The sequence below is a fragment of the Larus michahellis genome, chromosome 4, assembly GCF_964199755.1.
Source record: "Larus michahellis chromosome 4, bLarMic1.1, whole genome shotgun sequence".
Classification (NCBI taxonomy): domain Eukaryota; kingdom Metazoa; phylum Chordata; class Aves; order Charadriiformes; family Laridae; genus Larus; species Larus michahellis.
The window spans coordinates 78,602,504-78,626,213 of record NC_133899.1 but is presented as its reverse complement, the minus strand read 5'-3'; the positions used below and the strand labels follow the sequence as shown (position 1 = coordinate 78,626,213).

General features: G+C 37.9%; 1 protein-coding gene across 7 annotated transcripts in view; it reads right to left on the bottom strand.

The window, feature by feature from the left end:
- Positions 1-23,710, bottom strand: part of USH1C (USH1 protein network component harmonin) — a 52,512-nt gene that overhangs the window by 19,669 nt on the left and 9,133 nt on the right. For 5 of the 7 annotated variants that reach the window (XM_074585815.1, XM_074585817.1, XM_074585813.1 and 2 more), the window contains 11 exons: positions 18,648-18,756; positions 18,521-18,545; positions 17,733-17,790; positions 16,862-16,965; positions 15,100-15,184; positions 14,601-14,660; positions 14,262-14,318; positions 12,314-12,456; positions 11,630-11,695; positions 8,509-8,633; positions 5,898-5,974 (listed from right to left, as the gene is read on the bottom strand). In XM_074585815.1, coding sequence (XP_074441916.1) covers positions 5,898-5,974; positions 8,509-8,633; positions 11,630-11,695; positions 12,314-12,456; positions 14,262-14,318; positions 14,601-14,660; positions 15,100-15,184; positions 16,862-16,965; positions 17,733-17,790; positions 18,521-18,545; positions 18,648-18,756 — 909 coding nt within the window. Of the gene's footprint in view, positions 1-1,646; positions 1,764-2,145; positions 2,299-5,102; positions 5,153-5,897; positions 5,975-8,508; positions 8,634-11,629; positions 11,696-12,313; positions 12,457-14,261; positions 14,319-14,600; positions 14,661-15,099; positions 15,185-16,861; positions 16,966-17,732; positions 17,791-18,520; positions 18,546-18,647; positions 18,757-23,710 lie in introns of all 7 variants that reach the window. The other 2 variants (XM_074585816.1, XM_074585811.1) reach the window with 2 other exon arrangements.

The following is a 23,710-nucleotide window of genomic DNA, read 5'->3' as shown; positions in this document are numbered from 1 at the left end:
TGATTCGAGACAGCCAGCATGGCTTCACCAGGGGCAAGTCCTGCCTGACCAACCTAGTGGCTTTCTACAATGGAGTGACTGCATCAGTGGACAAGGTGAGAGCTACGGATATCATCTATTTGGACTTCTGTGAGGCCTTTGACATGGTCCCCCACAACATCCTTCTAAGTTGGAGAGATACGGATTTGATGGGTGGACTGTTCGGTGGATAAGGAACTGGCTGGATGGTCGCATCCAGAAGGTGGTGATCAATGGCTCAATGTCCAGATGCAGAGGGGTCACATGTGGTGTCCCTCAGGGATCTGTACTGGGACCAGTGCTGTTCAACGTCTTCAATGACACAGACAGTGGGATCAAGCGCACCCTCATCAAGTTTGCCGACGACACTAGCTAAGTGGTGCAGCTGATGTGCCAGAGGGATGGGATGTCATCCAGAGGGACCAGAACGAGCTAGAGAGGTGGGCCCAAGCAAACCTTATGAAGTTCAACAAGGCCAAGTGCACGGTCCTACGCTTGGGTTGGGACAATCCTCGTTATCAATACAGGTAGGGGATGATGTTATAGAGAGCAGCCCTGTGGAAAAGGACTTGGGGGTACTCGTGGATGAGAAGCTGGACATGAGCCAACAATGTGTACTTGCAGCCCAGAAGGCCAATTGCATCCTGGGCTGCATCAAAAGAACCGCGGCCAGCAGATCCAGAGAGGTGGTTCTCCCCCTCTACTCTGCTCTCGTGAGACCCCACCTGGAGTACTGTGTCCAGCTCTGGAGTCCTCAGCACAAGAAGGACATGGGCCTGTTGGGGCAGGTCCAGAGGAGGGCCATGAAGATGATCCGAGGGCTGGAGAACCTCTCCTATGAAGACAGGCTGAGAGAGCTGGGGTTGTTCAGCCTGGACAAGAGAAGGCTCCGGGGAGACCTTATAGTGGCCTTCCAGTACCTGAAGGGGGCCTACAAGAAAGCTGGGGAGGGGCTGTTTGCAAGGGCATGTAGCGATAGGACACGGCGCAATGTTTTTAAACTAGAGCAGGGTAGGTTTAGATTAGACATTAGGATGAAGTCCTTTACAATGAGGGTGGTGAAACACTGGAACACGTTGCCCAGAGAGGTGGTGGAGGCCCCATCCCTGGAGACATTCAAGGCCAGGCTTGATGAGGCTCTGAGCAACCTGATCTAGTCAAAGATGTCCCTGCTTACTGCAGGGGGTTGGACTAGGTGACCTTTTTAAAGGTCCCTTCCAACCCAACGCATTCTATGATTCTATGATCAATGATGTTCTTATTTCATAGGATACTAAAAATATGTCTGGGTCTTCTAGTCTCAGTTTTATTATTGGTAACACGTCCCACCTAGCCTAAACAGCTAATGAGCCAAGAAAACGGTTAATTTTGCTGTAATAATATACTTAAGAAGGACAAAATAAAACCAGTTCATTAAAATAATAAAAAAAAATATCTGCAAGACATAGGAGCAGCAAATACTATAGATTGTAATTCATCAATTACTGACGTTTTTTCTCCCTCTCTGAATGAAGGCTGAGAGGGAAAGATCAAGACAGATTTTTCTCTGGTAAAAACCTGTTGCTTTTAGGAGACAACTCATGAGTTATTTAGAGATCATGCAATATATGGAGAAGCCAGACTTTTACCTCAGGAGACTCATTCTCCACAGAGGAAATCTGTTCTAACCGTGTCTGACAAAGTCTTTCCACCCAGTGCTGCACCTTTTCTGATTCTTCCAGGTCTTCTCGTTCTGTCTCAGATACCTTAATCGTGATGCCAATGCATGAAAAAAGGTTATAGGTATAGTTACAATACAAATATGTTTCAAAAGCATGAAATTCCCTTTAAATTAGTTTTAAAACTAATAATGCTTTTGAGAATTATTTCCTCTTTTACTGTCTTTCATTAAATTCATCACTACACATGGACACTCATTAACTGCAGAAGTATCCTCTCATTTGGGCAAAAACTGACTGTAGAAACAAGCAAACGTGGGAACAGAGTTTTGCAGTGAAACAGCAATTTTTTTCAAACTTCATTATGTTTGACATAATTAAACAAGTGTCCTGCTAAGATAATTCCACTAAAGATTCAGCTCATTTTCTTTCAATATAATTTTGCACTTGATAGGAGAACACAACATACCTCTTGCACGAGACGATTTATTTTCAGTTGTTTTTCTTTCTCCAACATTCCTTCTTTCTCTTTGGCAAGTTTTTGCTCAAACTCCATTTCCTTTTTATTCTTCTTCTGTTCACACAGACTGTCACTTTTTGACTTCTTTCGCTCTTTCCCTTTCTGGGAAGTTTTGTTGGTTTTGTTTTTCATATTTTTACATCAGCTAAAAACATCGCAAACTTCAAACTCAGTACATGAGTGCCTGCCTTGAAAATTTAATTACAGTCTGTGCAAGTATGGGGACGGTCTTTTAAAAGAAAATCTAAAGTCCATTTCCCCAGCAATTTGCAGGAAACTCAACCTTATTTGGAGGGCCTGTGCACATTAACATAAATTGGACAAGATCAGACAATTCAACTTTTTTGCTTCTCTGCAAAGTTCCAACATTAGGGCACACAGGCCCACTACAAAACTTTGAATATTCAAACAATTTTGGTTAGGTCTTGATTTGCCATCTCTTTGTTCTGATATTTTTATATAAAGACAAGACTGACTGATTTCAGGTGACAGATGCTCATGTATAGGTAGATGTGAATATTCTATGCATAAAACATCTTCATGCATATGTCCTAAAATGAGCATTGCATGCCTTAATACGAATGAAATAAGCAATTACTAAGGAAAGTCTTAGATCAGTGCAGAAACTGTACTGCTCCCAGGAAAGAACACTGCATCATGAAGACCAAGTATCTCCTACAAGAACTGGATAAAAATCTACTCACGTCAGTGAACTAATACAGCACAAAGCAACTCTAAAATTTTAGATGTACAGTGCAACCAAAGGGGAAAACTACATAGTCTTTTTGGAGCTTCTATTCCTGTTGTCTTCGAAATATCCCATGCTCCTAATTTCTACTTTAATGTTGCCACGTTTCTGCCCTCTCTCTTGTTTGTACTGGTAGGGTCTAGTTCATATTGGAAAGCCCATGTCCTCCTTTTATTTATGAAAAAGTAAGGAGGAGCAGCTGGCCACTTATTGTCAATTACTGCCTGTGCCCAGAGAGGCTATGCTTCGGGTTTGATTTTGCTCTGCTCATTATTATCAGCTACTGACTTTTCATCGTGGTTTTGGGAATTCAAAGCATGAACATGCTTCGCCTTACATAGTATTATTTGTCTTGCTTCCACCTTTTACATATAATATTGATAATAAAGCCTTGGAAAACAGACATTTTCCCTGACATCTACAAAAGTCAATTCTCCCAGTCAAGTAGTATTAACTTGACTTGGAATTTTGTACTGCTGAGTTCAGTGGGACGTTGCCTACTGCTTCATGGTTAAGTGGTGGTAAATAAATAAATAAATAAATAATTGTCAGAGACAAAAATTAAGAAAGAGTTTAAGTAAAAAAAATTTAAAATCTAGCTTTTCACACTAACGTTTTAACATAAACATAGTTCTATTGGCACGTTTTATTCAAGGCAAATTAGTTTGTACCTTAATAACAATTGCTGATACGATCTTATCATTTAATAAATTAGAAGATACATTTAGTACAGTCTACTAAATGTAACATTTGGCAGGTCAACCTGCTAGGTATCAACATTTGAAAAATTACTGGATGTAAGGCACATTAAGCAGTACACATGCCAAAATGTTCCAGAATATGAACATATATCAGACCGTCTTAGCTGCATTCACATACAACAGGATGAGTCATCCTTTCCATCCATTTTCCCCATGGATTCAGTTTACTTCCTATTAAAAACATTTTTAGTACAGAGCAAAATTTTGGTTTTAAAACAAGACAAAAAAGCAATTAGCAATTTGGAGTAGGATGAAAATTCATCGCTTCCAGATTTAAAAGTATTTCTAAAAGAAAAAGATTAAAAATACATATTTTCAAGCTTCTAGTCCACACTGTATAGTAGAGTTCAACAGGAACTGGGTAAGATCTTCATTACCATATGAAGAGGTATTTGGAGGTTCTCTAAACTATCTTTGTCAGCAGCAATACAGAAGATGACCTATTTGTGTGAAGAGACTGAGTTTTCATAACATGTATTTATACTTTTCAGGTAGAAATCCTAACCGCACTGGCTTTCACATAAGTTACAGATGCATGGTGATTTACAGTTGCTAGCAGTACAAAATGGTATCGGAGTGTACCATAATTTCCTATTCTCTATTAAGGAGAATAGACATTTCCTGTCCTCACAGGAGGTTAAAGTAATAGTCCTTAACGGTAACACAAATACTTCACCTGTCAGAAACAATCCTGACCTCCTCAGAAACCTTGAGTTCCCAGAAGATAGACATATGATCTCTCCTTGACACTTCTACCCCAGTTAATTACCATCAGCCATCACAGAAAAGCCCAAACACACAACACAATCACAAACCCCCTATAATATGGCTAATAGACATTAAAAGAAAGAAAGAGAATAAAGCAACAGCAGGAATAAAGTATTATTTGAAACTCTAATAATTTGAAATTGCAATACTTTAGCAGCAACTCTACAGATACAGTATTCTATCAAGCTTAAAGATTTTCAACTGGTTTTGCTCATTCTGTGTGATGTAGATGCCTAAAAGCCTTTTGCCTTCAGCATGCCTTTTACTAGGAGATTTGCAAAGGTATAACTGGGAACTACATACTTGGTTCCCACTGAATTTTTGTCTCCGTATGTTTTTTGATACATTATTCTGAAGACTTTTGGAGAGCCTAAAGACAGGTACTGCCCATTGTATTGCAAAGTATTGACATACACTCCCCACTGCAGCTGGCAGGACTTGAAAAGTCCACAGTATTCAAAAGGACAAACTCCTAGGCAGATGCATTCTGAATGCATCTTAATTTGAGCACACATTTAGAGGAGAAACGTTTACTATAAAGAATGTCTAGTAATAACAGAGAAGAAGAAAAAAAACAGGAATTAAAATCAAAATGCACAGCAAACAAATTCACATATCAAACTTTGTACCTTGCGGATTGTGGGAAATTTTCCTTCATACCGATAAAACCATCCAAAAGCTACAAAAATTGAAGAAAAGTCAAGGACTGGTTCAGATTCAGATTAATCTATGCTGACACATGCAACTGATTAAAATTTATTCGAAGGCGCAACACCAAAGGTTCGATATTACATGACAAGTTCTTAGATGACTTCTTGACCAATTGTGCTAGTACATTTAGTCACAAGTTCCCCTTATTTTACTGATACACATTCTATGTTACACAAAGCAAATGCAACAATTAATCTTCATACAGAACCATACAGCCATATGCATTGCTAAGATTTCTATGGTCACAGTCCCACTTTACACTAGTTTTAACAAGTCTTCTTAAAATGAAACAGGTATTGAAACTCATTCAAGCTTCTGGCAGAACACAGTGGTGTTTAAGGAGACAAGAAAAGCTCTGTTTCCTAGGATAAAATATTTCAAGCCAAGTGCACAAATATTAAAACCACATTGCTAAGTAAAAACATACAAAAGAATCTGTTACCATAATTTTACAGAAGAAACACTGATAACACACAGAGCTCTCAATACAATACACCTTTCTGTAGGATTAATAGATTTTGTACTTGTATGAAGGTATCTTTAGAAAGCGATGACAGCAACAGCATCATAACCTTTCATCATTTACCAAAGGACCACATATACTGCCCTAGCAAAACCAAATGATCAGTTCATTATCAAGACTGACTGTCAGGAGGAAGAGAAACACAGGAAGAATCTGAATCAGGATAGGAAGTTAAGGCTGAGCGGCAAACCTGTTTGTCCTGCTTCGTGATCACTTCATCCATGTCATCTGTTTCAAGTTGGTCATGTGCAACTCCCTCTAAATCTACTAGAGAAACAAAGGAGGAAAGGAGTGAGGAGATAGAAATGACAGTCTAACTGGAGGTTCCCACGAAATGAAAAAGAGATCAGCAATGAGTAACTAGAAGTTTCCATGAAATAATAAGAAGTTAGCAACAGGATATTTTTCCACGTAATTGAAAAAAACTGAGCTCCTGCTTAAATCAAATCAATTTCCAACCTCCTTCAAACCTGAAGAGCAGTTAGGATCTGCATATCGCCAATTAGTCTGCTCTGCTGTGAAGGGAAGCTTGCAGAGGTAGGTGGCTTTTCCTGTAATTAAGCCATCAGCAGTTCTGGGATATCTGGTTTCAAAAAGAAATAATAGCCTTCTGTTGTGCTGTCACTGGGTTAAGCGCTATACAGAGCAAACACTGAAGAAACAGAAAACTAAATGTGTAAAGGATGGTTGCAGATGAAACATTTCCCCATCTCAGTTTCTCAACCATGAAAAGTTAAGTGACTTCCCCAAAGTCACATAAAAAAATTATGTAATCTGGTTAGGAACTGACCCAGGTCTCCCTTAAGTTATCCAACACCTGCTCCACTAGTACTTTCCACTTTTTCCTTTGTCTAATGCCATTTTAGTACACTCTTCACATATTATCTATAGCTCCCAACTTAGACTCTTAACTGTAAATTAAGCTCCAAGCGTCTAAAATTCCTTTGGACAACTAAGACAGACTTACACTTCAGGGCAATTCTTCACGGAAACATTGCGGTGTACAACAGTACCTCCTCAGTCTCTTGACTAATTCTGAAGCAGACTGCCCAGTGATAGGAAATCAATTTTCAGGCTGTGCAGACTACAGCCTGTTTGTGAAAGATTTGCTGCAATGGATGAAGAGAGGAAAAAGACAGGAAAAAGGAGAACAGGGGAGGAAAAAGAGGTAGATTCAGTAAGTAAAATGATAGTAGGAGGGGAATAGAAAAAAGAAAAAGGAAAAGGTGTTTCAAAGTCTACAGGTAATCTACACATGAAAAAGCAAGATTTATTTTTCCTCTGACAAAGGGTCTATTTAAGATATTAACAGATCTGCTACTACATACAGGACCTCACACACAGATGCCTGAATTTTGCAAATTCTTAGAAATGTGCCTAGCTTTTTCATGATTAGGTCACTAGGAATTGATTCAGAAGTTCTGATTGCATGCTTTTAATTAGTACATGCTTACAGGCTTTGCTACCTAAGCTCTAGCATGCAAGATTATTTTTGCGACAGTTGTAAACATCATTATGCCATCATCATTTCTTTTTCAAGATAATTGTCAAAAAAAGCATGAACAAGTAAAGTCGCTGATTCTTCAGAATCTTTGGTTTTTCTTTTTTTTGCTTAGTGTCTTACTGTTGCTTGGCAACAATGGCTTCTGTTGCATTTTTTTTAATCATACTCAATACATTAAGTTGTTTACTCCTCATGGAAGAGAAGCAAGAGAGCTTCAATACATTCCTACAGCCACCAAAGACTGACAAAATAAGAGAGGACTGAAGTCCTGCTGAAGAGATGAGGGAAAAGACCTTTAGATTTTTCTGAAAATTAAACGCTGAATTCATTTCCTCCAAGCCAAAATTGGGGATTACATATCTATCTTTTCTAGTTAGAAGCAAGCAGACAAAAGCAGACAAAAACACTCAAAACCCTAAAATCCACCCTCCATAATACACTGATTTAGAGTAAGGGAGAAGAAAAAAAAGTAACAATAGGAATAGCAAAGTGCATTCATTCACTCCAAATGAGACTACAAATCTAGTACTAGTTTTCTACCTTCAAATGCTCCAGCTCCCAAGATCTCTTCTCAAATATAAAAGTGATGTTAAACTATTTGCTGATATGATTAATGCAGGAAGCTCAAAGCTAATTTCAAGTGAAAGAAGAAAAACAAACCCTTGTCTCCCCTTCTTCATACTTTCATTTTCAAAAGTAACAAAACCCAGTAATAAAATGCCCATAAAACCTAAAATATTACTTATTACTGTAAGTAATAGTTTCTTCACTGAGATGAAAGCACACACGTGTATATAATCTAACATTTAAATATCAGCTTATCCAGATGGACACGAAAACACAGTCACTGATCATATAAAAAAATGCAGCACTACTTTAATAGTGGAAATTAGCACAACTCTACTGATGCAGGAACCGCTCTGTGAAAAGGTTGACAAGTAAAACACTGAACAAAACCAACATGGAAAGCAATGCATCAAACCCTCAAGCTAAATAGACTGACACTTCAGACAATTTCTTCACAAGACTTCCCTCCCCACCCCCCGCCCAGTTTTTCCTGCTACTGACACTGCTTCTTAAAAACCATGACTGTTTGAGTGGATGTAGATTTTGTGAGCCAGGCACCTGTTAAATAAGAGCTATTACATTAATCTATCATATGCTTCCAGCCGTTTGAAAACAACCAAGCCATAACTAACTTGGCTTGGACACAAACTGGTGATATGTTCCATATAGCTCAGTGATGTGTCTGAAACAAATATTTTCCCTAGGAAGCAGACTGAAATCAATTACTTACTCTTCTGTTTGGAACGAGGGGCAGAGTGCACTTCTGCAGTTACAGTTTTTAGATATCTGGGAGGTTCTTTAGGACCCCAGTCTTCTTCCCACTCCTTTTTAAATTTCTCCTCCTCTGCTGTTATCCTATAGGAAAAAAAATGCAGCTAGGAATTCTGAGTATAAAACAACAGCATCAACATAAAGTCATTACAGCTATTTAGTGTTCAGTATGTTTTATTTTTCTCTTAAATATCAAAGTAAAAATAGCAAAGTAAACTGCCGCTTCCCCCAAACCAAACTCCTTTCATCAATCAAAGTCTTATTTACTAAGCTACTAAGATAATTTGTAAAATATAATGCAACGGAGTAAAATATTCTTATTTAATATTGAGACTTCAAAGGCCAGTTATATAAACACCTGCACAGATATAAAGCCCACTACAATACTGACTGTCACCTTAACTGAAGCAAAAACCCATCCCTCATCTAATATTTTTTTTTTTTTAGAAATGGGAAGTATCTATTAGAAAAATAGCCACTTTTAACTAACATACTAAGTGACAGACTATGTACCACATACCTAAAACGGATGTTACAATGGTAAATTATACCTAAAAAGTGTGTGTGTTATTTCAATATCTTGTCTCCATTTTGGTGGTTGCTTCCTAAACACACAGTCCTAGGCTACACTAAAAAGTGACTCTTCCCAAAAAGACCTAAATACTGTTGAGACACAAATTCAGCATTCTAGGAAAAAGAAAAAAAAACAACACAACAAAACAAAAGAAAAAAAAAAGAAGAATGGTCACTTCCGGACACAGGAGCTCATAAAACAAGTAAATTACCTAGAAGGCACCTAGAAAGGCATCATGACCAAAAAAGGACATTTTGAAGGAATATTCCACAAATCCCAAGTAGGTCACAAGAGAACTGCCATATAACCTAACAGCTTGTAGCTTCATATACGATGCCTTTAAGTGATCCAAGATCTGTTCTTGGATGTAGCCTGTCCTGAACTGGTAAAATGATACATAGTGCCAAAATTTACCAGGCTGTATATATATGCAATGCTATTTACACTTGGATTATCTTTTGAATCTCTAAATTAGCTAAGGTAAATTTAAAAAATATCCATAGGTGGTCAAAGCACTATCATCAAATCTGCAACTAAGGTCAGTTGATAGCAGGGAACACAGGACAGAATGTTTAGATTTGTTTTTACATTTCATTTTGATTAAAAAAAACAGGGATACAACATAACTTGAAGAACATAAAGACCTCTGACATTTAGGCACATCTGAAATTTTTTCCTAAGAAGTATACAGGATACTAATAAAGGGCACAGTGACTTTATACAAGCAATTCCTACAGAAAAGATTTTAAAAATGTGCAAAATGTCATCTTCACAAACTGTTAATACAGGAAAGCATTATATTCTAGTGAAACCTCCTGCCTGCGATTCCTTATTAAATCTAAGCTTTCGATCAAATCTAAGTCCCCATGCTACCATCCTCCCTCTTCTACACCAAGGAGATCGACACTGACTTAACAGTTTGGATTGTAATACAGAAAAGCTTAACAAGTGCCTGAGCATGACTTGGAAATTACAATGAGCAGCCCTCAAGGCAGCCTAGTCATGAAAGTCCTCTCTGAGTAAAGATGCACTAACTTCAGACGGATACTGCAGATATCGAACATTCATTATAGCAGACAGGCAATCTGGATTTGGAGAATGGAATCATTCTTCACCTGTGATGGTCTGCTTTTATAGCAGCTTTCCAGGGCTATTGCAGGAATTTCTACAGCAGACCACAATAAAGAACTGGGTGTTATCTATTCTCCAGGAATTAGAAAAGGAAAACATGTAAGAATTCACCCACGTGTTGCAGTAGAGCCCACAGCAGGACTGTCAGAAGATTATTCTCTTGTGACAGTTGGGGAATACATTCCTTTTTGCACCTCACAGATTCAGAAATCCCTGCACTTTTTCTATCAGAGAATTTTAGCTAATGCAGGTACATGAAAATGGACTTAAATGAATGAATATGAATTAAAAACTGTTTAAGATGTCAAAGGTGCAAAAGCGAGTACTTCAGGGTCAATTTTAGCTCTAAAAGGCTGCATCAAAACAGACATTGTGCAATTTCCCACTATCTTTCATGCAATTTCCCAGCATCATTTAGAAGGGAAATTAATTACTGTGATAACAATGACATATTATACTGGTTAATTTTAAAGTTCCAAATGTAAAATAATGCTTAAGTTACATTTATATTACCAACTTTATTATGATACAATCTTTGAATGTGTCTAGTTACTAGAATCACAGATTTTTAAAAACAGAAAACTGCGATAATAAAAAAAAATCGTATTTCCTGAATAAAATAGGCTATAGAACTTGTTTCAGTGCCACAGTTTTAATGTAATTAATTCTCTCCTTAGAAAAGCAAAAGCTTATTTAAAATTTATGATGACTGAAATACCTAGTCAAGACAATTAGCATTATATAGTCCTTATTTGAGTCTAAATCTACATAGCTTTTGTTTTCAGAACTGTCTGATAGACCAAAAAGGCTATTAAATTCAATGCTGCCTACGCTCTTACAGATCGTGAACAACCAACCTGTGCTTTGGGGTTTTTTTTTTGGTTTTTTTGTTTGTTTGGTTTTTTGTTTGTTTTTTTAAATATAAGCTAAGTGGATATGTCATGTTTTCCAGCTCTTCAGTCATTCTTCTCTGTTTCTTCCCTGATCCATTTCCTTGCAGCATTCGTTTCTTTTTTTTTCCCATTAGAATTAAATGTAGCAGCTCAGTGACAACGGAGTAAACAAGTTCTGAGACACAGAGCTTCCTTTACTCTTAAGTTTCTGTATACATTTATAACATATTTTTAAAATAAGCACTCAACTTCAATTTCACATTGAATTTATTATCACCATAGCCCTCATGTTTTCCAGGTGCTGATTTTCAGGTAAGTTTCCTATTCCATGTGGTGTACTTATACGCATTGGATCCTATATTTAGCTAAATGGAAATACACACTATTTTATTAGAAAAGAATGTGCAGAATGTTTTCAGCCAAGTTTAATACATAAGGACCATTTTTCAGGCAGCATATTGCCTATGTAGGTTATTACTTACTGCTCTATTTCTCTGCGATATCTCTCTTCTTCCTCTGCAGCCTTCTGGGAAATCTCCAGTTTTCTTCTATAATAAGAGGAATTGGGACACAGTGATAAAAACAGTTTTTTCTGAGTAAGAACTTGCACAAAGTGTGTCAGCATATAGTTAGTAAAAGACACAGACAGTAAATATGTATGCACTGATGGAAAAACACTCCTTTTTAGAAGCCATCTTTAAGATACCAAGGGTTCAAATACACTTTTGTAGGAACCCTGAGGGCAATCATGACCATCTGGATAATAAGGGCATATCATCTATTTAACTCTGTAAGTCACTATCTCCTTCTGACAGTCCCACAGTGTGCCACTGTAGGAGTATAAAATTGTAACTCCTGCTAAAGATAAAGGATAAGGGGATGACATCAGGAAAATAACTAATATCACATTGAACAATACGGGTACGACAGTTGGGGAACAAAGTGACCCTTCTACTCAAGGCATATTTGAACGATATCAGCTTGGAAAACCCAGAACATCAAGGGCACCACAGGATAAGGATTTAGGAACAGACTCTACAACAGCAAAACTAAGTTAATCTAAGTTGGGAATCTTAAGGAACAACTTATCCCAGTTGTTCCTGTCTTCCATGCTCTTTCCGAATCCAAGCTAAATTTTTCAGACTGTCCTACATAAGAGTCCTTACAATCTCTCTTTCTCTTGCTGCTCTTTGATGATCTTGTTAGTCTCCAGCGCAAGTCGCTTCTGATGCATTAACTCCTGGCGTTCCTGCTCACGAAGACGTGCTTCTCTCTGCCTTTCATCTTCAGTCATAAACAGCTCCTTTCCCTGCAATCAGAACCACCACACAAAGCAGTTGTGAAAAAGTCTCATGAATGTAGTTCTTCTAGGAGATCATTCAAAACAGATTACGTATTAGGCACATCTGCCATTTCCTGACATTACTTTTTCTGAGGAATGCTTTCTGAAAGACCGGATCACTTCATTCCAAAGAGCTACTCCAGTTTCATTCTCAAAGTTATGATGTGCTAAAAACCTCCTAAGAGGCAAGGCAACTACTAAAGTCAGCAACAATAGCACAGGGGTCGTGCCAAAGACATGCTCAGTGTGTCACCCAGAAGAAACTCCACATTATACTTTATTGAAATCTAATTGAGCAATGCAATGCTAGAGAACAGCACATTGAATGAATCCCAATGTGGAAGACAACTACACAGCAACTGTGTTTTAATGCTCTTGTGGCTGCCGTGGAAACATACAGGGAACTCAAATACAGGAAACATACATTGCCAAAAGGTTATATAGTTGATGTGTTTAAGTTGGTTTTGTTCCTGTTCCATTTGCTTTACAGTTAAGAAACGTGCACTGTTTTCTATTCAAGAAAGATATTTCCATGGTGCTATTTGTGGAACGCTTCGATAACATTTATCTAATTTTCACTACTGAAATTAAAATCCCATGTTAGTTAGGAAGGCAGAATTTTTCATGTCTTTAAGGCTCAAAGCAGACAGCTTAAACAAAAACAAGCAGTGAAGAATGCCTTTGCACTACGGTCTTTGCTGACAGAAAAAAAGTAGAGAAGCTGTTTCCATTTGCAACCTCCTCTTCAATACAAAGATGTGCCTTGAGGAAAGGAGAAACACACAAGGTGGAGTAGGATGGAGCAGAAGAGTTCCATAGCAAAAATTCACCATTTGAAGGATGCAATCCCTGTGTAGGGGATTCTGTAGCAGATCCCATCTTTTCTAACAGTTGGTTACATAGCTGGGAGTTGAAACATCCCCCTTAGGATGTTGAGTTCCTGGATCCTTTGTTTAAACAGCATCTACAATGCCTCCGACAGCTGCATCTTTTGTTACTCTAAGAGTAGTTTAATTAAACCACGAATTCCTTAATATAGCTACAGAGTATACATGAGCCCTTAGAAGTAGCTTAATTGATTTATTAAATCTTGCTTTCCCTATTTAATTCAGTTGCAAGGCAATTAGAAAAATACCATCTTTGATTAGTCTACGGAACTTGAGTATCCTCTTGTATATAACTATACATTTTACTATAAGAAGGATTAAAACAGTAAAACCAATAAAACATTTATTGAAAGCCACACTGAAGTCAGTGGAAAGATTTAATTAACTTCAGCTGGCTTTAGATTAGGCCCCAAAGGCATATAGTTCTGTTGTACAAAACCGTGGAAATTGAAAACTGAACAATTTTCAATGCGCTGATACACTAAAGAGATCAGATAAACAGTTACACAGGGAATTAATCTGGAATAAAACTCAGACATCAGCTATTCACAAGGAAAAAAACCTTTCGTGTTTCAGCAGAAGCAGCTATCTGTTAGAACAGCAGCTCTCAAACATAGGAAACCATTATGATAAAGTTAATTTCCATTCCTTGTCAAGGGAATGGTTTTGCGCTGGCCCACAGTCACAAAAGTGTTTTGAGAAGACTGTGGATAGTTATTAATGAAATAATCAAAAGCCACTCAACACTGCCCTGTTTTGACAGAATTCAGAGGGACAGACATTATAATGAAACACAGCTTCACTTCTTACCTATTTATTTTTATCATTTATTTGCCCACATAGCAATTTCCATAGATGTTCTGCTTTTATAAATATACTACTTACAGCGCCTGCTACCACCGAGATAGTCAAAGTACGACTACTTTTGAGCACTCTGACAGCCTGCAAATTAAAGCAAAACAAAAATCAGTCTGAATTAAGCAATAAAAGGCCTGCACATACAACAGGATGAGAGATGCTGGTTGTCAAGGCTAGAATTTCCAGAAGACCTACCTGAACTAAACAAGGTGGTAGATCAAATGTCCAAATTCCTATGTTCAAAACACCACCTCTTTGTCTAAGCAGCCTGATATCAAAACATACTTTTTGCAGCCAGGAAAATTGGACAGATGCTTAATAAGCTGACAGTTATGTATTTGGGGAATTAGGAAGATTTGATCTTACCTCTTTATGATCCACATTAGAAAAGTCCACTCCATTTACCTCAACGATCTGATCACCAACCTAAAGGAGTTAATCCAAATTTTAGTACAGATGCTAAATTAGTACATATATTAAATGAAAACAGGAAAAGATATAGTCTCTACCATTTTTAATACAATAATCGTAGGTACTGGCAGAGTCTAAAGGGAACAGAACGGAAAGTTGCCAGGCCTGCACATCCTCCCATATTAGCATTTCTTACTGGCACCGAGTTCGAATACTGAACTCGATGGACTGTTGGTCTGACCCAGTAGGGCACTTCTCAAGTTCTTAAAGTTTAGGAAACTTGCTTCATTTTAAATGTAACCACATGGCATTTCTTCCATGTGGGGAAAAAAAAAAAAAAAAAAAAAAAGAACAGAACACAGCTAGTAACTATACAGTGATGCAGTATCCTTGTAGTAGTAAATACCAAACAAGATTTCCTTGTGGCACCTACCTTGGAAGGTGGCAAACTTACCTCTAAGCCCACCTCTGCTGAAAGAGAACCCGGCTTAACATTACTGATGAAAATGCCTGGTTTTTGTGTTGGACCACTGGAAATACTGGTATAATATAAAAACAAACAACACCAAAACCACATTTATAGGATAATATTTATAGAATAATACGGTGTAATGCATTGAGCACTCTTAGTTTTTTTCCCATAATTTGTTTCTGTTGTTGTTTCAGCTGGAACGCAGTTGACTTTCTTGCCAGCAGCTGGTATAATGCTATGTTTTGGGTTTGGGATGGGAATACTGTTGATAGCGCACTAATGGATTTTGTTGTTGCTAAGAAGTTAAGGGCTTTTCTGCTCCTCATACTGCCCTGCCAATGAGTAGGCTTGGGAGTGCACAGAAAGCTGGGAGGAGATGCAACCAGGACAGCTGACCCCAACTGACCAGGGGAATATTACATGCCATGTGATGCCATGCTCAGTATATAAAGCTAGGGGAAGAAGAAGGAAGGGGGTGAACATCTGGAGTTATGGCGTTTGTCTTCCCAAGTAACTGTTACATGTGATGGAGCCGTCCCTTCCTGGAGATGGCTGAACACCTGCCTGCTGATGGGAAATAGTGAACAAATTCCTGGTTTTACTTTGCTTGCCTGTGTGGCTTTCGCTTACTGAGTAAACTGTCTTTATCTCAACCCATGAATTTTTTCTTACTTTTACTCTTCTGATTCTCTCCCCTATCCCAACTGGGTGAGTGAGCAACTGACTGCGTTGTCTGGCTGGGATTAAACCACAACAGTCCTTTTTGGCACCCAACAATTTACTCGAGATTGGTATCTTCAATCCTGGGATTAAAAGTCCCATGTTGGGCACCAAAAAGCACTGTCATGGTGGAAGAATTAATAATTACACTTTTTCCTCACCGAACTGCAGTATACTATATGTATAAAACAATGTTATTTTTCAAGATTATTTATTAAAAGAAAGAAGGATGTTTCAAACAGGGGCCAATATCTAGCCTAGAAACTAATCTGCAGTCTAAGATAGGCCCAAACACAGCAACAATTTTTGTAAATAGTATATCCAGCAGGTGATGTTGAACCACCCCTCCAGGTCTGTAAATAATTTTTTAAAACTTTTATTTCTTCCAAATAATATGAAAGAAAACTTAAGCTTTAGAAAATATTCTGTACAGTTCAATCTTGATAACTTCAACTATATATTCCTAAATATATGACAAATCCTACAATATCACTTCTACCCCAAAACCTCCATAACTAGCTGCAAGAACAGGAGTCTGAGAAGGATCTGTTCATATTTCTAAAAGTCTTTCAAATTCAACATTACATTTAGGAACTGGATATAGCTGTGTGATGCCTTCTTAGTTCTGAAAAGGGTCAAAGAAAGCAGTCGACGCTCAGAGAATGAACCTGACACTGAATGGCACTGGAAGTTGCTATGTCACAGAGCAGCATTTAAAAGTATTTTAAAATATAAAAACATTTAAAAGATCCAATTCCATGACAACTTGTATTATGTCACCTTCAGCCTGCTCTTTCTTTTTAATTTAAAAGATTTTTTTTGTTTCAAGTCAGAACTTGTAACGCTTTATGCTTTGTCTAATAATACATATTATGTGCCACAGATACCCTCCTGTTTCAGTTTGCCTTCCTGATCCAGCATGGATCTCCATTTTATTGATATCGTATCAATGAAGAATCAAAATAACTGTCTTGGATGTCTAACTTAACAAACCAGTGACATTAAATAAGAAACATGTACCCACCTGCATCCCATGCCTTTTGTACCAATCAAGCTAATGAAAACTTTCTTCTCTTTATTGTCTCTCCCTCCAGAAGAAGCAAGACCAGCAACACTGCCCTTCCCTTCCTGTAGGGGGATTAAAGAGCGATGCAAGTGTTACTCTGTGTTGAAGCTCTATCAAGACTACTATAGAACCCCACGATGCCAGGATCAAACCCTGCCAATATCAAGATAAGATTGCTCCAAGGCGCTGCTGGAGATGAATGTAAAGTACAGTCATTTCGGTGGAGCTGCACAGCTGAGGTGAAAGCCTGAACTTATCTTTCTATTTGGAGAAGATGGTTTAAATAGTCAAACTTTGTCTTCAGAAAAGGGTGAAAGAAAATTAGGGGAAAGTGATATGGCAAAATAATCATTTAGATGTTCCCTGACAAACGAGCTGGAGAAATACATGATAGTGCTCACTATTTAACAAAATCTTTCTTCCTGAAAGCAAAAGAATCATAACTGTGGTCTCTTTTTTCATTGCTGCAACCCATCGAAGTCACTTGCATTCATACCTGTCATTGCTCCACTAATATAGCTAAGATAGGCCAGATACCCTGTTAAAGATTTGTATAGTAGAACTACAGCCTGGTAAGCTAATAAGCTCAAGCAAAGTAAAGTACCAATTAATGAGTAAAAGATATTTTATTTGTATCATACCCTTTCCTTATCTAATGATTCTAGAATTGTTTCCTACCACAAAAGATGTTTCTCGCAGAATACTTGTAACAAGATATTGCATCATAGAAATACGTACGATAACTTCTGTGATAAGCTCTGCTGAGAAAGTGTTCCAGAACCATTAGAGATTTCCCAGAAGACATCTTAATAAAACATTGATCTCTTACCTCAGACTCTGACACAAATTGGTCCACATATTGCCATTTAAGGGGTTCGTCTGCTGAACTGGAAGGAAAAAGTAATTTAAAACAGTGACAAAAATAAATGTGAATGTACTCAAGAAACTACTTTGGAATGTGGCCTCCTATTTTGCATCCACAGGTTTCTTTGGATACCATTCACAACTGGTTTATTTTTTAGCAATATAAATAGAACATCAAACAAACATACAATTATTTAGGCTAGTAAAGCCGATTGAACATAAATTTGAGAAAATCTCCTCAAGTGAAACACTTTTGAGAAACTCTAAGAAAAACTGTGAAAATAATCATAATGACTTCAACAGCTTATATAAGCATCTGTGCAGAGACATACCTCCCATCATTAACATTTCTCAAACATTACACCTAAAGTTTCAAAATTTCAACAAAAATTGGAGGAGGACAACAATTTGAAGTTTTTCTAAGCTTTGAAGCCATCCTCAAATGTTATGTACACACAGTAGCAGTGGAGCTCTCTGTTAAGCTAGGTGCATTGATAATGAAATTTCCAGGTAATATCCATGAAAAGTGAGGAAATGAAAACTGGTTCACTCAAGCAAGCAACAGGCATAAAATGTCAGATTCATCAAACAAGACGTCTGCCTGTTTATCACAAAGAACGTGCCATTTTAATGAGCTACAGAGATGCCCATTCACACCTTTACAAACATACAGATAAACACAGACGTTCTTTGGATACTGAAGAGGCTACGTGAAAATGAATATCAATTTCTTTTCAAACTAAATACCATTACCTTTTGACAGGTATCATGCCAACATCTGAAAAAGAAAAATACTCTGCTAAGTAACACTTTTTACAGATCACTAGCAATCTATTAACAGCTATCTTTAGTGACACAGGTGATTTTTGCTGTTACTTACGTCTTACTTTTATGGACACTATTTTCTTTGTACGAATGAGGTTTATGACTTCTTCATGTGTGCACGAGGAAATAGAATATCCGTTTATACGAACTATCTCATCTCCAACCTCAAAAAAGAAAGGTAGAAATAAAAATAGATAGTGCAATTAAGCAATGATGCAATCTGGCAATCATTCTGATGCAAAGGTTTGATAATGCTGAGTCCTAAATACCTTTTGAATTTCAGGTAACACCCAGATCAGATTTACCTGTATTTGTTTGAACATAACATTTAATGCCAAAAGGGCAGGTTAATGGCTAAATAACAATTTTATAAATAATACGTAGAGGAAAGGATAAAAATTAGTCTCTACACATCGGACTTGTAGGATACAGATTACCTTAAATACAAGTGTCCATAATTCACTTAAAATAAGTTTGAGGTTATTTTCTTCTTTTATACTTCAGCAGTTTAAGTTTGCTTTTACCACATACTCTCTGAGATACCTTCTTAGCTATTTTGATCAACAAGAAACTCAACTTGGTCTTATTAACTCGCCTTATTCTGGATTCAGAAAAATGCATTATTTTAATGGAATTTAGCTCCGTTTCAGGTCTGACATCTGATTAGTTACAACAGTCATGTACTAACATAACAAATGCTTATTCTGGGGTTCAGTAGCTTAAGTCTTCTTGGATCACCTACATTAGTAATAAAATTGCATGCTACTCATAGGTGACAGATTTTCAAGTATTTCACAGCAGCAACCCCAGCCTTCCAAACCTGCGTGCTATATGTCTCACAAAATGGGTATATGAAAAACAACTGCATTTTGCCACACAGGTTTCATCTGTTGTGCAGGAAAAGATGTAGGGGGTTTACTAATACAGAAACCCAACAACTACACAGGCATTCCAGAGGGGAAAAAAACCCACACCTACATAACTAGTGTTATATATATATATATATACACAGAGAGAGAGAGAGACAGAGAGAGAGAGAGAAGCTAAAAGATAATCCTTGTTGCTCGTGTGTAATACCTGCCTCAAAATAGTTCAATATTGTTCTAAACAAATCACAGAAAAACATGTCACAAAGTCTCACGAAGCAATAACAGCAGAAATACAAAAACAACCCAACTACCCTCCAGCATCTTTATATAAGTATAGGGCATCAAAAAGAAGTAACGTATCTGGAAGCAAGAGACTGAAGAAACAAATCCACACAGTGCATGCAACTCATCTCCAAGACTCATTGACTGATCCTAAAAAAGGCCAGCGTTACACAGAAATTACATATGCCCTGGTATATAAATTAAGTACAAAGACCATTCTATAGCAGTGAAGACAATTCCTCCAAAGCAGGGTGGCTCCATGTAACCTGCTCTCTAGGAATCACCCCTGGCACATGTTATCACCCAAACTGCATAGGAACTGATGGAGAGTGCTTGCTGGCACAGATCAAAGGCCACACTGGGGACCTATCATGGTTTTGGCTGGGATGGGATTGGACTTTCTTACTAGCAGCTGGTATATAGTGCATACGCTATTCCAGTAGGCAATACAAATCAATCCTCCACACAGTAGGACAGATAAAAGATTACTAGGAAGTGGCTTTAACAGCAAATCATCTTACACCTCTGTACTTTGATCTCCACAAGCACAAAGCCAAACATCTTGGCTTTACTGCTCTCCAGTAGCATTTGTTACGAACTACTGTGAATATTTATTATGTAAAATGTATCAAAACCTGACCTTGATAGTTGACAGGACTCTTCTCATTAACGTGAACAGAACAGGACTTTGTTCTTAATAAAACTTTGTGTGCCTTCTCTCAAATATGTCTGCTTTCATGGCAATATTGCACCCTAGCGAATGATTGCCTAACTTTTTCCAAAGTTTCAAGCTGCCAAATTTCATCTGTTTAGGGTTAAGTTTTCCATGCAGTTATCTGCATCAAGCTGATTTCAAGTTTAGCAAAGCTAAAGCAACCAGTTCTAAACACCACCAAAAAAAAAATAATCTAGGTGGAACGCATTGTCATGCTCATTTAAAAAAATACATACAACCATTTTGTTGAGAGGCTCTGTGCTTTCACTTTAGATTTGGAAAAGGTCCTTATACTACAAATTGAGTATTAAAAGCATGATTTTTACAGTTTTAGCGAACATCTTTATCGATTAAAAAATTTAGGGGGAGCAGCAGATTCACCACATGTTTGGTGAAAGTTCGTTAATATAAAGACTCTGGCCATGATAATACTGATTGAGGGGAACTTCCCTTTCATCCAAGTTGCTTTGGGACTGCTGGCGCACCAGCCTCTGCTACAAAGGTCAGCTATGAACGCATTTTCAGCTGCTGCTGTGGAATATCTGAAAAGTTAGCTCTTCCAGATCACAGGGAGCACAGGAGACTCATCGAGAACAGAAAAGCATGAGAAGCTTCATTCAGCCCTAACCACTAAGTGAGAAGATGCCATTGTGCAAAAAATCAGTATCTGCTTACAGAATTAAAGACTTCATTGTAATATTTACACAACAGTTTTACAATAAATACTGTAATCTTTAACACATTTCTTAAGTCTGTGTAAGCAGCCTTAGATAATGCTCTGATCCAAACTTTTTTTTTTTTTAAATATAAGAGTATTTTTTTGCTTTTGAGGCAGATTCTTCCAGGCTCCCCCATAGAGACTTTCCAACTCCACTGTCACCAGAAAGTCAGAAGGCAATGCCACCAGTCTTAGTGAGACTAACGAAGTGATCTACTGTGGCCACACAGACGAAATCACACAGCATATCCACTGTTTTTTTCCATCACACAAGTTTGATGGGAGTATCTCTGCTTGATAAGGCTTAAAAGAAAGTGAAGTCAGTCTGGCTGACTGAGGACTAGCACGGTTCATGCAGTGCAGTTTCCACTGAATTTAAAGATTTTTAGCTGACACAACACAGCATCAGAAGACTATGAAAGCAAAGAAAATGCAGCATGTGACTGTCCTGCGGGAGAGAATATGCTTGCAGAGGCAGAATACGACCGACCGTGGGTCCCCAGCCCCTAACCAGTGGGGCTGCTGCTCCACCTGCTGGATATCCAAAAATCTCACCCAGCACAACGGCCTGCGTGCAATTTGCAACACTCTCAGGAGCTTGACTGTTTTCATTTAAGCCAGTCAGATTTTTGATATGATCATTAATAAGTGCAGAAATCGGTCAGTACTGAAGACTTTTGAACATACAATCTGTGGTAAAAATGCAGAATTAGACAGGGAAAAGCACATGGGGTCTGCAGTTTAGTGCCATGCCCCTGATATCTCTCACTACGAAACAACACTCACTAAAACAACTTGTTCCAAACAACCAAAACCACGTCCATCCACTCACGCACCCACCCATCCCACAGGCCGGGCAGCATGCCATTGCACTCCTCTTTGCCCTGCAAATACACTGCTAAATTCTAAGCTAGTTCCTCACCCCAAACCCAAGAATTTAGCCTAGTGCTGTTCCATTGCCCTCGACACTTCAGGAAATCCATTGTAAATAATGCATTTTTAGGACTTGGATTAGCACTGGCAATGTGACTGTATTGCCAAGAAGCAAAATGGCTCAGAGACAGACTTGTGACACTGTGCATAAAGACTTAATATTTAGGATTGTGCTGGTCATTCTAGGAAGTGGTAGGAAAGCGAGTGACCTCTGCTTTTCAAAGGAAGGTTGAGTTAGTAGTAAAATGCTCAAAAAACTTCTTCCTCCATTCCCATCTCTGGCCTCTCTCTGGATTACTCACTTGCAAAAATACCAGAAGTTTGTAACTAGTTAACCTCAAGTATGCAACGTTGACCTCATTTGATCTACCCAGACTTTTCTATTGTTCTTACACACTTGTTGTTGGTGGGGTTTTTTGTTTTTAGTTTAGTTCAAGATCCCTCCTTTATGCACACCTTCCACATCATGCGGACTATAACAGACCATGGAGCCTGAGTTTGCACAAACCCAGCTTTTTAAAAGGGTAACCTAACCTACTGTTATTAACTGCAATGCCATAACACACAGATGCGGCACGGTTTTAGGACTGCAAATGGCAGTGTTGTTTGCAAGTCTCCACATAGCTTCTGTATCAGCAGAACTAGTATTGTTCTGAGGATGTCACCATTCACTAAGCAAGTCATATCTTTTAGTATTATACCACCTCCTTAAGAGGCACACACTTACAAAATTCTAAATGCAGCCAAGAACTTATTTTATTTTTCCTCCCGTATGGGAATGAGCTTTTCCCATATAGATATTTTTAATACTCCTCTTTGCTGAGCTTCAATCTAGTACTCTTCACTCATGCTAATGACACTTCTGTTACTGACTGTCAATGTAAGACTGATGGCATTTTAGAAATACCTCAGTCTATGCTGAGCTACAGGAGGCATAGGCCAGTAACAAACTGTTTCTTTTTAGGACACTTGAACAGCTTTTCCTTCAAAAAACAAGTGTCCATATACTGAAGTAATTAATAGTTGTTTTCTTATATTTTGTTACTTTTGTACTGGTATCACTGTATACCAACCTTCTGAATCAAAAGCAGTAGAGATAAAAGTCTGCAGGGTTGAGCAGAGCAGAACAGTAACAAATATTTTGTTATTATATATCACTGTTTCCCCTTTCCCTATCAAACAGGGAGATGACAGACTTTCAAAAGAAAAGCTGCAAACCTAACTTTTCCCAAGTAAAATGCCTATTATTTGTAACTTTTAACATGAGAAATATCATATTTAGGGCTTTGAGGAAATTGAACGGTTTTTACATAACATCATCACTGTTTCAGATTTCTCATTTTGTATACTTCCATTTTCATCATTCATACCAATCTCCACCTCTTTGTATCCCCACAGACATAAGTATCAGAAAGCAGAGGGGGGAAAAAAAAAAAAAAGATGAAGTACATTTCCTCATGAAAGGACAAAACACTTGACTGTGCGAGAAACTGCAGTTTAAAAAGGGTCAAAACTACAAATGTCTCTGTAAGCCTGCGTGATTATTCAGTCATTTTAATGTAACTTGGAAACTACTTCAAGGAGAAAACGTGCAAAATGAA